General features: G+C 32.1%; 1 protein-coding gene across 1 annotated transcript; it reads right to left on the bottom strand.

The window, feature by feature from the left end:
- Positions 1 to 976: 976 nt before the first annotated feature.
- Positions 977 to 5673, bottom strand: LOC132169523 (putative disease resistance RPP13-like protein 3). The gene is made up of 3 exons (XM_059580547.1): positions 3022 to 5673; positions 2717 to 2835; positions 977 to 1277 (listed from the first exon to the last, which is right to left on the bottom strand). Exon 1 carries the CDS (start codon positions 5671 to 5673, stop codon positions 3058 to 3060), a length of 2616 nt encoding a protein of 871 aa, XP_059436530.1. The 3' UTR covers positions 977 to 1277; positions 2717 to 2835; positions 3022 to 3057.
- Positions 5674 to 14282: the final 8609 nt, after the last annotated feature.

Genomic DNA, 14282 nt, shown 5'->3' with positions numbered 1-14282 from the left:
TTACCCGAGGTGTTTTGATATAATTTCCCTATTATTAAACCATAAAAAAATATACTCTTTCTCTCTCAGAATCTCCCGTTCAAGGATATATAAAGTATTGAGTTAGCATCAATATATAGTTTAAAACTGTGCAAGTAAAGAAGCAAGAATAAGTGTAGCATTATTTTTAAGAGAATTCCATGAGGGAATAAGTGTAGCATTATTCTGAAGAGAATTACAAACCCATGTAATAGCCTAGATTTTCAACTTTCACCCAATCCCACTTACATCGCACATTCCAAACTGTTCGTTACATCAAACGGTTTGGATCGCAGGAATTGCAGTCCCTTATATTTCTGGAGAATTGAAAGGGGGGCTTAATCCCCTTGGCTGGTAATTATCCAGATGACATCCCACTATGCGATCTCAAGAGTCTTGTTTTTCACACCCTCTTAAAAACTTTTGGCTTGCAAAGTAGTAATCTACAAAATCCAGCAAGGCATTTATATATTTCTATCATTATTAGTAAAAGGAGAATTTGTAAATCAACTTTGTAGCCTACTGATACAATAATGTTTTCAGCACTTGGGGGAATAAAGCTCTCAAGGGTCTTCTCTGCCGATTGGTTCTTGGTTCTGTTGTCTACAATCTATGGAGCACAAGGCAGACTTGAGTTTGTTTGGGTTTTTTGTTGATTGGGTAGTCCTTTGTAAGGGTACGTTGCTTATTGCTTCTGGGGAGGCTTGATCAGGTGATGTTGTTCTTGGTCTTTTGCCTGCAGTTTTTTCTTTGTTGCTGTAGATTGATGGTTTTCCTAGTATTGTTTAGCTGGTGAGGCATCTGTGAAACTGTTTTTTGGCCCATTGGCGGGGTTTGTATTTGGTGATGCTTTGTCGATTGGTTTGGTTTGTTCTTAATGAAATTACTTATTCATCAAAAAAAAAAAAATGCAATAATGTTTTCTACAAATTTATTTACATGTAGGTTAGTATAGATCAATTCTAAGTCCCCTTATCTGTTCATTATCCTTCCCATCATTTGCTGCATTAATATAACACATCCTAGAAATAAATTCAAACACTTTGAACAAATTTCTCAAATTACAACAAAAGAACTCACGAAGAATTTGAATTTGATCACGTTTCCAAGAAAGCATGGGTAAGACTTAAGAGTGATGGCCTCTCTGGTTAGTAAAAGTCACTCATTTTGCTGCTCAGCTGGTGGCATCAGTCAGTAATGAGATTGACTCCCTTTGCTTCCTCCTCCTCTCGTTTTGTTTCAGCTGCAAGTGAGATTGCCTGTACCCAAGGACAAAAAAACAACAACGATCAGATTCATCCACTTCTGACCATTTAAAATGACATCCAAAGAGAGGGCATAATGTAGTACTATGCAGTTCTTAGGCTGATTATTGCTCGCTACTGAACCAAAACAACCTCCGAAATGTGTCTAAACAGACAACAATAAAGAAAAACCATGATCTCATGGGAATATGTTTTATAATGTCAAGTATTTAAGGATAAAAATATACAAATATTATTTTAGAATTTCATACAAAATTTATATAGCAACAAAATAAAAGCATTTTATGCATACAAATAATTATGCTGTGAGTACGTAGAACAATGATTTTGTCCATTTCCAGTGTTAAAATTAGAACAAATAATTATGCAAATCTGCAAAAACAATCATGCTTATGCATACATTATATAAGCATTGGATGGCAGCCATGGTTGCCAATGCCATGGAAGATATATAGATTGACTTTGATTCACTTTGTTTTGTTTTGTTTTCTGGTTTTGTTAGTTTTGAAAAATGGTTTTGCCAGGTAAGCACGTAAGGTCTATGATTGAAGGATTAAGATTAAATATTCATGCTTCATATAGGAATTAGGTATGCAGCTAGCCAGCTTAGCTACCTACATCCTACCATTTTTTTTTTTTTCATTTGTAAATGGAAGGTTAAGTCACATTACCATCTGATATAGCGTGGCGTAGTAGAAAGTTGAATCTATAAGTACAATAACTTACAACTCTTTGACAAATTCAATGAACAAAAATGAGGATAAATCACTTATTTGAGTGTTTTCAATTGAAAAACTGAGAAAATGACTCATTGACACTTCCATTGGCCGCCATGAACTTCTGGTGGCCTCATGGTGTCCCCTATGAACTTCTAGCAGCCTTGGGAGGCTGCTGGAGATGTCCCCCAAGAACTTCTAGCAGCACCGTAGTACTACCAAAAACTTCATGAACAGTTTTGGCAAAAACACCATTGTCGTCAAGCGGCCACTATTATAGTGTAAAAATCAAAAGTTTTTTCTTAGGAAAAATTACACTTGCCCTTGCAAACATACACCCATTTTCGCAAAGTTTCTAACACAACCATTACATGGAAGGAGATAAACTTATGGCAAATTATTGCATAAGACTCCTAAAGATTGCATTAATTCTTCTTTACGTTAAGAGCTTCCATTAATCACAAGTCCTAACATTGATTATCAAATCAAAATATTCCAATTAACTGTATATATCACTTGTTTGGAAATCCTCATTTTTCCAAATAAAAATGAAATGCTTACATCTATATATTAGAGAAGCTAACTTCAATCCAAAAAGTGGAATTACATGCACAAATTACCACAAAATAGCAATCTAAAAGCTAAAGCAATCTATTTTCAATGAATACAAGTTAAATCAATTCAAATCATTTAATCCATGATAACAGAACACCTTACCAATTGACAAGGAGACAACGACTATCTGCTCCAGCGAAACTATGTGCAGCTACTCCATGCAGGAACCTCATGGCAGCAATTGAGAGGAGTAACACAATTTTCGTTTCCATCAAAATTCTCTGTCAGCGCATAATTAACAATTGTTTAGAAGATTAATCAAGAGCAATCAATTGGTAAATTTATCATGAGAATTTCGACTGTATATATTTTGCCAAGAAAGAAAGACTTTATAACGAGGCACTGCAAATATAAAAGGTGACATATTTAGAAAGAATAGAAAGAAAAGAGAGAAGAAGTATACATACTTGTAATTCTTTTGATAAAGGCGAGGCAGCTACCACTTACCCCCATCTCCGTTCTCCGAGGTCTACATAAAAGGCAGCAACTAGAGTAGGATCGATGTGTAGTTTAAATCCAACCTCCTTCTGCAATTCCTGAAACATTTTTGCCAATTTTATGTTGCAATGTAACACCTTCACCTCTTGCAAGGCAGTCAAACTCCTTAGTTCCGAAGGGAGCATGGTCAACTTGAAGCAACGAGTCATAACCAAATGCCATAGGCTTGGCATTGCACCTTCGTCCTGTTTCCATTCTTTAATTATTTCTTCATGCAATTTTAGGAATCGGAGTTCGGGAAACGAACATGCAGGGATGTGAAGGCCTCTAAAAGAAAGGCAATTTTGTAGTTTCAGTATCCCAAGTTTGGGAAGTTTTCCCAGCACTTGCATGCCACCTTCATCTAACCTCACTCCATCGAAGCTTATCTTGGTGATTGTCTCCGGAAATGAATTAGGAAGAATAATAATGTCTTGAACACTACAAGAAAATTTCAATGTTTGGAGATGACTTAAACGATGGAGGCTTGCAAAAAAACGTATTGCATCCTGATCCATTGTTTTTACATTTAGCCTTAATTTCCTTAGATTAGGAATCATGCCCCCAAAAATGAGACGCACAATTTGTGAGTGCAATGACATTAATGAAAGGTCTTGAAGGTTCCACATAGCTGTGTCCCAGTGGTTAGAAAAACTCACCACCCCACACAAATTCCATAAACGCGGCTGCTTCACTATTGAGTTTGGCAAAAGCATTGAAGATTCACAATATAAGTGAAATGTTTCTAGATTCGTAAGGTTGCCAATGGAAGCCGGAATATCTCCCACTATATGCGAATATTTTATCTTCAAGTACCTCAAATGAATCAATGTTCCTATCTCTTCAGGAATGGCTCTGACATGTAGTGCAAAATGAAGCACCCGAAGCATTTTCAAATTTCTGTGGACCCACTTCAGTTGAATATCATTAAACATGGGTCCACTCCCAAATGACAAAAAAGAACGAGCATTCGAAGCGCCAGAGGTGTTTGAAGAAATGAATTGATGAAAAATGCTACCTTGGATGGACAGTCTACGAAAGGTGTTCCATGATGAACAGTGGTCATTTCTAGGTACATAAAGAAACTTCTCTTCCGCGCTCTTGGTTATGCATAAGTCTCGCAGAAGATCATGAATAAGACATTGCTTGGCCCCTCCATCAAAACTCTTGGCAGCCACTTGGATCAAGTTCAGATCAATGAGCTCCTCCAAGTAGTCCTCAGCAACATCCTCGATGTTTCTTCTACCAGTGTGTTGTATGAATCCCTCAGCTATCCATAATTGGATTAATTCCTTTACAGGGATTTCAAAGTCTTCGGGAAATGAACCAAAATACAAAAAACATGGTTTCAAGCGCCGTGGCAAGTGGGTGTAGCTTAAGGCCAAAATCTCTTTGCATTCAGTAAGGTACCAATTTACATCGGCAATAACCCTCGACCATGTTCGATGCGTCTTCTCTTTGTTAGCCAAAAGCCCTCCTAATACCACAATTGAAAGTGGCAAGCCGCGACAACCTTCTGCTATTTGTCTCCCCAAAGTATTTAACTCAAGAGGACATTCTCCTCCTCGGAATACCTTTTTAAGAAAAAGTTCCCAACTTTCATCTTTGTTAAGAAATTGAAGAAAGTATGGAGGAGTAAGGCTTGCATGTAAGGCCACTTCATTTATGCGACTGGTGATTAATATTCTGCTTCCATTGAAGTTATCAGGAAAAGCATCTTTTACCTCATTCCAGACTTGGATTTCCCAGATGTCATCCATGACAATTAGGTACCTCTTCCCTTGTAAGTATGTGAGCAACTTCTCTACTAGGTACTCTTTTGCTTGATCCTCACTCATTCCTTCGAGTTTCCTTGTCAACTCATCTGATATTGACATATGAGACTTTAAAATTTCAAGCAGTAACTCTCTGGTTTTGAAATCTTGAGATACATACACCCATGTGCGGCAATAAAAGTGACTCTTGATGTGATCATTATTGTAAATTTTTTTAGCAAGGGTGGTCTTTCCAAGCCCACCCATGCCGATGATTGAAATGACATCAAGTTTTGAATTCTCTGATGTATGAGTAAGCTGTTTCATCAATGTATCAGAGTCGTGAAGGAAGCCCACCACGTCATCTTCCTCGACTTGTCTCCTACGTCTGTAGAATGCCTTCTTTGCTGTTGCATCTACACTTGTTTCAGCACTTTCAATGCCGTACTTTTCTATATTGTCGTAGATTTTGTTGATCTCTTTGTTGAGGCCTTCTATCTTTTTTGCAACAATGTGAAGCATTATTGCGTGCCCAATGCCATATATTATCTTTCCTGCAATATTCCTCTTCCTCTGTTCTGCGACTTTGACGATGAATGTGTCAATAACATCCTCGGCCTCATAAGCAACTTCAGTGATTTGCCTGATTAACGCCTTCACATTTTCATGCTCGTTCCGTTTCCCATCGGAGTTCTCTAGAAAGATATTTATCCTCTCGAGCTCCCTTTGAAATGACTTGACTTCATCTTCCACTCCAGAAGGGAAAAATGCTCCTTCTATGAGTTGGGGCAGTTGCTGTAGGAGAACATTAACAACACTGTCGGCCATTGTTTCTGTTCACGTTTGAATTTTGCAAAGAATTCTATAAACTCGGGAGGTGGCCGGATACAGGAAGGATGCAAGAAAAATGAACAAAACTGCTTCAAATTTCGAACATGGAGATCAGTAGCTGCCGAGAAAGAGAGAATGCGAAAATGTGATTAGTAAAATACCTGAAATGAATAAAAGCACCTCTAAACTTCCTGGTTTTCAACTTCAATCTTTTTTTCTATTGAGAAAGACTTACTGGGTCAATAAAAGCAGCTTTGAACAAGCAGCGAGCAATCAGCTGGATGTCTTCTTCCTGGTTTCAATTGCAAGTAAAAAAATTATTGATCCAACACCACATGGGTGGATAATTACAAATTTGAAATTAATCGCGTGCAGTCTTTTTTATATGGGTAAGAAATAATCACATGAAATCACATGTTAAAGTTGCTACCTATTATATAACGCCTATGAAAATTAAATCACACGGGTCAATAACTAAAGATTGTGAGATTAGTAAAAGAAGAAGGGATTTTTTTAGATTAATCCCCGAGTCAATGTGCCAAAATAGATCACACCTCAAAAAAAAAAAAAAAAAATCATTTTTAATTGCTTAAATTCTTCAAAAAAAAAAATGGTGCAATAGATCATTCGGTTAGTTTTCCATTCGAAATTGTGTCGTCTGTTAATGCCACATCATCATTTTTGTCCCATCACATTAAAATAATATTTTTAATAATTTTATTCAAAAACTCAAATCTAATAAAAAATATTTTTTTAAAAAAAATGAAGGAATAACAAGCAGTGAAACTACCACCCCTATGGTTGGGGATGGACTCCCCCATGGGGGTGGCCGCGAGCTATCCCATATGGCTATTAGGTTGGCTTGTGAGCCACCCATAGGGGGTTAGAAGTGGCTTGCGGCCACCCCTATGTGGGATTAGGGGTGGCTAGAAGCCACCTCACCCCCTAAGGAGTGGCTCGCGAGCCATTCCAAGATCCAGGCCACCCCCAACCCCTATTGGGTGGCCGCGTGGGGATTGAGGGTGGCCAATTGTCACCCAATAGGAGTTGAGGTGGCTACCAAAGGTGAAAACATAACTATTGGTCACTCTTTCATTTAAAAAATAATAAATAAATTGAAGATTTGATTTTTAATTAAATAACTATTTTAATGCTATATGGCAAAAATAGTGATGTGGCACTAACATACAGTACAATTTCAGATCGAAAACCAACAAAAAAATCTATTATACATTTTCGATAAGAGTAGTGATTCACTGCACGCGGCGTGCATAGCACGCCCGTGCAGCAAATTTATATTGAGGTGTTATTTTCACGTGTTGACTCGAAAATTTATCTCAAAAAAATTCCAAAAAAGAAAAGAGTGGATGTTAACCCAGGGAAAGAGGCGACAACATTGGCTAGTCTGAATAAAAAATAAAAAAAAGTAATCAATTTCATCTAACTCTTACATTAAAAATAAATTTATTTTTCGATTAAACTTGGGAACTCACCTCTCATTTAGTTTTCTCCCATTCACTCTAATTTATGATTCAAAATATACCACATATAAAATAAAATAAAATAAAAAATGTAACCCATTTACTGCAGACAATTCTAAGGAGATGAGATTCACGTTTAATGTCCTTGTAGCGTAAGAGCATTCACATTGATTTATGTATATTTTTATGCAAAATAGCTAATCAAAACTCATTTTATTTAGTTTAGCTAATGAGTTTTAAAATACATCAAACATCCAATTACTATTTTTTTTTTTTTACCTATATCATTTAATTTTTTTTTTATATATAAGGATTGTATTTTTCCTAAAGATCCTATTTTTTAACTTTTGGGAAGAAAAAAAAAAGATATGGAGTGAGAAATAGTAGGAGAAAATTTTAGGAAAATAGAGATGTGGAGAGAGAAATAGTATATTAATGAGATGTATGTGTGAAAAGTGTCTGCCACATGCATTTGAGATGCATAATCTGATGTAGATGATTTTTTAGTGTTTTGCTTATTTATTTTAAATAAAAGTAAGAAATGGCTAAGCCAATGTGAGTGCTTTAATTAAGTCGAGCCATTATTCATCCTTAGCATATCCAAGCAATAGTGGTACATAATGCCAACTTCCGTACAATGTTTTTTTTTTTTTTTTGGCAAATTCTCAATTGAGACAATGTTTGTCTTAAACTACAAAAATAAAAATAAAAATTGTAATGTCCCCCACCCTAAATAAAATTCAAAAAACTAAAACTAAAACTAATTTTCTTAAAAAAAATAAAAAAAAACCAAGGTGTGGAAATTTAAAAAAAAAAAAACAAAAACAAAAAAAATCTTTTTTTAAAGAAAAAAATTATTAATTTTTATTTATTTATTGAAGTATTTGTCTGAGATATTATGCCTAGTATTATTCTGATTTATTCTTATTTTAATTTGTATCCTAGCATATTATTTCGTAGGTCTCTTCTATTTGTGGTACGTTTGGCATTGCGATTTCATAGATAAAAAATGTGATTTTAAACTAAATCGCAAAAAATTAATTGTTTAGGATTGCATGTTGAAAACGTTGCGATTTGAAAACATTGATAATCAGCGTTTTCAAATCGCAGGTAAGATAATGTTTTTTTTTTTACAATTTTAAAAGGCTAAACTGAGATTTTGCCAAACACTTAACTACGTTTTTAAAAATTACGTTTTCAAATTCTACATTTTAAAATTACATTTTTTGAAATCGCAAACCCAAACGAACCATTAACCTATTTAATTGCATGGAAATTGTCAAAGGAATAAAAATATCATTCTCTAATTCTCTCTTTCTCTGCTCCTTCATTCTTATTCTTTATTTTTCTACTTGGTTTTAGAGCAAGTTTGGATCCTAGTCTAAACCCCATTTGGTTTTTTTTTTTTTTTTTTTTTCCCCTTTGGTGGCAGCCATTCAAGCAGAGTCTTGATAGTGTTAAATCACTACTTATCCTAAAAACTTAATAATTTAACACACTATTAAAGTCAAAGGTTATAAGTTCGAACCATAACTTCACAATTTACACCTCATTTAAATTAAATACTCTAGGGTAAAGTCCACATGCCCCCCCCCCCCCTCTCTCAAACTACCATCCAATTGATAATGTCTCCCAAAACTACCCAAACATTTTCAATGTCCCCCCTAAGGCTAGCAAAAAAATAAAAATGCCCCTAAGTATTTCTCAATAAGACAAAAATACCCCTATAAATTCAAAAGATAAATAAATTTTTTAATTTAAAAAAAAAAACGAAGATTTTAATTTAAAAAGAACAAAAATTACTTTTTTAAACGAAAATTTTAAAAAATTTTAAAAAACGAATTTTTTTTAAACGAATTTTTTTTTTTAAAACAATTTTTTTTTTAAACGGAAATTTTTATTTAAAAGAAACATTTTTTTTAAAAAAAAAATTGTTTTAGAAAACCAAAAAAATTTAATCTTCTTGAACGAAAATTGTAATTTTTTTTTTATTTTAAAAAATTTATAAAACAAAAAAAAAAAAAAAATCATTTTTGTATAACAAAAAATATCGAAATTTTTTAACTTTTTTCTTATACAAAGGATTTTTTTTTATTTTAAATTTGCAACCCTTTGAATTTTTTATTTTATTTTTTTTAGTTTTAGGTTTTTTCTAGAAGTTTTAGTATTTTTTTTTATTATTATTTTACTAAGGATAGTTTCGTCATTGAGGGGAACATTGACAATTTTTGGTAGTTTGGGGGAGACATTGTCACAATTGAAAGTTTAGAGGGGGCATTGTTAATTGGGTGATAGTTTGAGGAGGGTATGTGGACTTTTTCTAATAGTCTAACTGTGGCGTCACTTGTTAAAATGGAGTTTGAGCCTACATGTGAAAATAAGTATTAAAGCATTAATTAAATGATTAAATTTATCTCTTTTTATCTGCTTAAGCTTTTGGAATAAGATATTAGAATCAAAGGTCCAGAGTTTGAACCATGTCAATTGGGTGGTAATTTAAAGTGGTACATGAACTTTTCCTATTTTTTTGTGTCTAAAAAATAATTTTTTCCACTAAAATTTGACCACCTTTGTTTTCTTTTTAACTAAAAATTAGAATTTCTGCCTCCAAATTTTGACCCCAAAAAATAAAAAAATAAAAAAATAAATCACTCAAAAATAAAAGGTCAAAAGATGTCTTTTTCTTAACTCCCGCAACATATAGGTTCGTTGTTAAATATTGCTTGCCCTTTCGTAAAGTTTGGCGAAGTAATTTGGGTTTTGAATTTTGAAAAGAGTTTTTTTTTTAAAAAAAAAAAAAAAAAAAAAAAAAAAAAAAAATTGAGAATTGATTTGGTGTAGGCTATATTTGAAAAAAGCTTTCTATGTAGAGTCTATAATTAAAAATTAGTCTGATAAAATGTTGAGAAGTGTTTTTAAAAAATTAACAAATATTTTTTCAAAATAAAAGAAATATTAAAAATATTAAAATTTATTCCATGGCGGTGGCAACCACTGTGTTGGTGATTTGCCCTCCAAATTTGTTTGGAAGCCACCACACGGCCGCCAAATATGAGTCATATGACCACTTGGTGGCTGCTAGATCCGTTGGTGGCCAAACAAGCTTTATCTTGTGTTATTTTCTGCTCTCAAAACAAAAAGAATAATAAACAATTCAAAACATAATGCATTCTTTAAAACACACAATCATTCCTTGAAACACAAAAATAGTTTTCTGCTTTATAAAATTTTTTCAAACAAAAAAATAAAAAACACCAACAAAACATATTTACAACCAGGGTTAGCTTTCCATCATACTTTGTCAAGTACCTTATAATTAATTAAGAGTAATCTTATTCTTCTCACTTCCTGGTGTAGCGTGTTTTAACGTTTGCTAATATTTCATGTTTTAAGTAGTTTTTCATATATGCTACTTAAAAAAATGTTCCATCAAACAATGCAAAATGGATTGATATAATATATGGGTATATATATATATATATATATACTCGACTAATCCTTTCCTCTCTTTCCACTTAAAAAAAAAAAAAGTTTTGAATGATAATTTTTTTGTTTTATTCAAATTCGAATGTTTAATATGACTTATTATATTTATTTATTTGCTATATATCTCATTGGTACTTATGAATATTTCATTTTTCATCTTAAATTATGCTTGTAACATTTTTGTTGTAATATTATACATTTACTTCCAAATTTAACTTTACCCTCTTTCTCTATCTAATAAAAAAAATTAAAATAAAATCAGGACCATTCTAAATTATAACAATCCGTATAATATTAATTATTAAGCAAATGGAATTTAAATATGAAAAAACAATAAAACAAAATAAATTAGAATACCTTTTTCAAATTAAGCAAGAAAGCTCATGTAAGAATGTTGACTTGAGATGCATGAGAGGTCCTTGTGAAGTAATTCATCAGTCTCAGCTCCCTTTCATCAGTCTTTCACCCTCTAAGCTGAGAAGAACCGGTTGCTCGCCGGAAACACGTTCACAGGGGAAGTCGGAGGTGGTGACTGGCCGGTAAGAAAAGAGGATGGAATTGGAAGGGATACCCCCACCACACAGACTTCAAAATTTAAGAGGTTATTTCCGGTGCTACCTTTTTCACTTTTCTCGCATTTCGACGTTGTTTCTTCATTTATTTACTTAGAGTTAATATTATAATATATGAAAGAAATATTACCTACTAACTAATAACTATTTTACTTAATCATCGGTATCCGTTATAATTCTTTTAATTGATTGTTTTATTTTTATTCAATGAAAGAGTTACATATCAATTTTTTAAAACTTCTACGTGTTGTAAAAATACTTCAAAAGTTAGTTGATCATTAATATGTGAAAAACGAAAAATAAAATAATATCAAAAACTCATAATAAAAATATTAGATTGTTATTGCCGTGCACAATAATAATGAATAATATAGAACCGAAAAAAGAGAGTAAAGACACAAATTTAACGTGATTCAACAATATGTCTACATCCACCGAGAGTGCGGTTGTATTTTGCTATTAATAATTCAGGGTTACATCATAACACACATATATATAAAAAAATCTTAAACCCTAATTATACAGACATATTTTGAAAATTTCCAAAATGCCTTGTACTATCCCGCTCAGTGAACATCGCTATCGGTTCACCCCTTCACTAGCAGGGCTTTGGTCCATCTCAATTGAAGAGTCTTCGGTTAGTAATCTCGTACTCTCGACCAGCTCGAACCACTACGCTGCTCCCGTCGTCTACTTGGTCAATCACTAGTGTTCTAATATATAAGCCACTAGTTTCAACATAGACTTCACATCAAAACCCTAGCCAGAAATTTAGTCACTCATAATACTAAGGAAAAATTACAGTTTACCCCCCTCCCCCCCCAAAAGTTGACGACGTTTTTCAATTTAAACACCAAAGTTTCAATTTTTGCAATCCATCCCCCAAAGTTCCAATTTTTTGCAATTTGACCAATTGTATCCAAAACTTCTCATATTGCCCCTAATTTTTATTTTTTTTATTTTTTATAAAAAAATTTAAAAAAAAATTCGGCCACCCCTTTGGCCATCTAGCCATTTTTGCACCCCCAAATTTTTTTTTCATAAAAAATAATAAAAATTAAAAAAAAAATTAGAAGCAATATGAGAATTTTGGAATAATATTGGTCGAATTGAAAAAAATTGAAACTTTGATGTTTGAATTGAAAAACACTGTCAACTTTGCGGGGGGTAAACTGTAATTTTTTCTAATACTAAAATACATAATAATATATATATATATATATATATATATAATAAAATTAAAATTAAAATTAAAATAAAATAAAATAAAAATAAAAATAAAAGAGAAGTTGAAAAAAGAAGGCTCCAAATTCGACCAGTCGGCGACTAAAAAGAGACTCTTTTTCTTTTTTTTTTTTCTTTTTCTTTTTTCTGTTTGTTGGACTTTACTACCAATTCGTGGGCCCCACTTATGTTCCTTTATTTTCTTTCTCTTGTTTCCACGCACAGCAATATCTTTTTGCTCCTTTATTTTCTTTCTCTTGTTTCCACGAAACTTCTCATACTGCTACGTTTCTTTATTATTAATTTTTATTTATTTATTGAAGTATTTGTCTGAGATATTATGCCTAGTATTATTCTGATTTAATCTTATTTTAATTTGTATCCTAGCATATTATTTCATAGCTCTTCTATTTGTGGTACGTTTAGCATTGCGATTTTCTAAATAAAAAGTGTGATTTTAAATTGAATCGCAAAAAAATTAACTGTTTAGGATTGCATGTTGAAAACATTGTGATTTGAAAACATTGATAATCTGCGTTTTCAAATCGCAGGTAAGATAATGTTTTTTTTTTAAAACAAAATTTTAAAAGGCTAAACTGAGATTTTGCCAAACGCTTAACTACGTTTTTAAAAATTACGCTTTCAAATTCTTCATTTTAAAATTATATTTTTTGAAATCGCAAACCCAAATGAACAATTAACCTATTTAATTGTATGAAAATTGTCAAAGGAATAAGAATATCATTCTCTGATTCTCTCTTTCTCTGCTCCTTCATTCTTATTCTTTTTATTTTTTTACTTGGTTTCAGAGCATTTAAGTTTAGATCCTAGTCTAAACCCCATTTATTTTATTTTTTTTCCCCTTTGGTGGCAGCCATTCAAGCAGTGGCTTGATAGTGTTAAATTACCATTTATCTTAAAAACTTAATAATTTAACACACTATCAAAGTTAAAGGTCACAAGTTCGAACCATAACTTCACAATTTACTCCTCATTTAAATTAAATATTTCAGGGTAAAGTCTACATCCCCCCTCAAACTACCATCCAATTGAGAATGTCCCCAAAAACTACCAAAACATTTTCAATGTCCCCCTAAGGCTAACAAAAAAATAAAAATGCCCCTAAGTATTTCTCAATAAAACAAAAATACCCCTATAAATTCAAAAGATAAATAAATTTTTTTAATTTAAAAAAAAAACGAAAATTTTAATTTAAAAAGAACAAAAATTATTTTTTAAACGAAAATTTTAATTTTTTTTAAATAAACGAATTTTTTTTAAAAAAAAATTTTGTTTTTTTAAACGGAAATTTTTATTTAAAAGAAACATTTAAAAAAGAATTGTTTTAGAAAACCAAAAAAATTTAATCTTCTTAAACGAAAATTGTTAGCTTTTATTTTTTTTTTATTTTTAAAAGTTATAAAAAAATCATTTTTTATAACAAAAAAGATCGAGATTTTTTAACTTTTTTCTTATACAAAGGATTTTTTATTTTATTTTAAATTTGCCACCCTTTGGATTTTTTTTTTTTTTTTTTTTTTTTTTAGTTTTAGTTTTAGTTTTTTTTAGAAGTTTTAGTATTTTTTGTTTTTATTTTACTAAGGGTAGTTTCGCCATTGAGGGGGACATTGACAATTTTTGGTAGTTTGGGGGAAACATTGTCACAATTGAAAGTTTAGAGGAGACGTTGTCAATTGAATGATAGTTTGCGGGGGGTATGTAGACTTTTTCCAATAGTCTAATTGTTTGGCGTCACCTGTTAAAATGGAGTTTGAGCCTACATGTGAAAATGAGTGTTAAAATATTAATTAAATGATTAAATTTATCTCTTTTTATCCACTTA

Source organism: Corylus avellana, chromosome ca2 (assembly GCF_901000735.1).
Source record: "Corylus avellana chromosome ca2, CavTom2PMs-1.0".
NCBI lineage: Eukaryota > Viridiplantae > Streptophyta > Magnoliopsida > Fagales > Betulaceae > Corylus > Corylus avellana.
Note: the sequence above shows the minus strand (reverse complement) of the source record. Positions and strands in the feature narration are given on the sequence as shown.

Excerpts from the sequence above, each read along its gene's own strand:
- LOC132169523 (XM_059580547.1), bottom strand. The coding sequence starts at position 5,673 with ATGGCCGACAGTGTTGTTAATGTTCTCCTACAGCAACTGCCCCAACTC.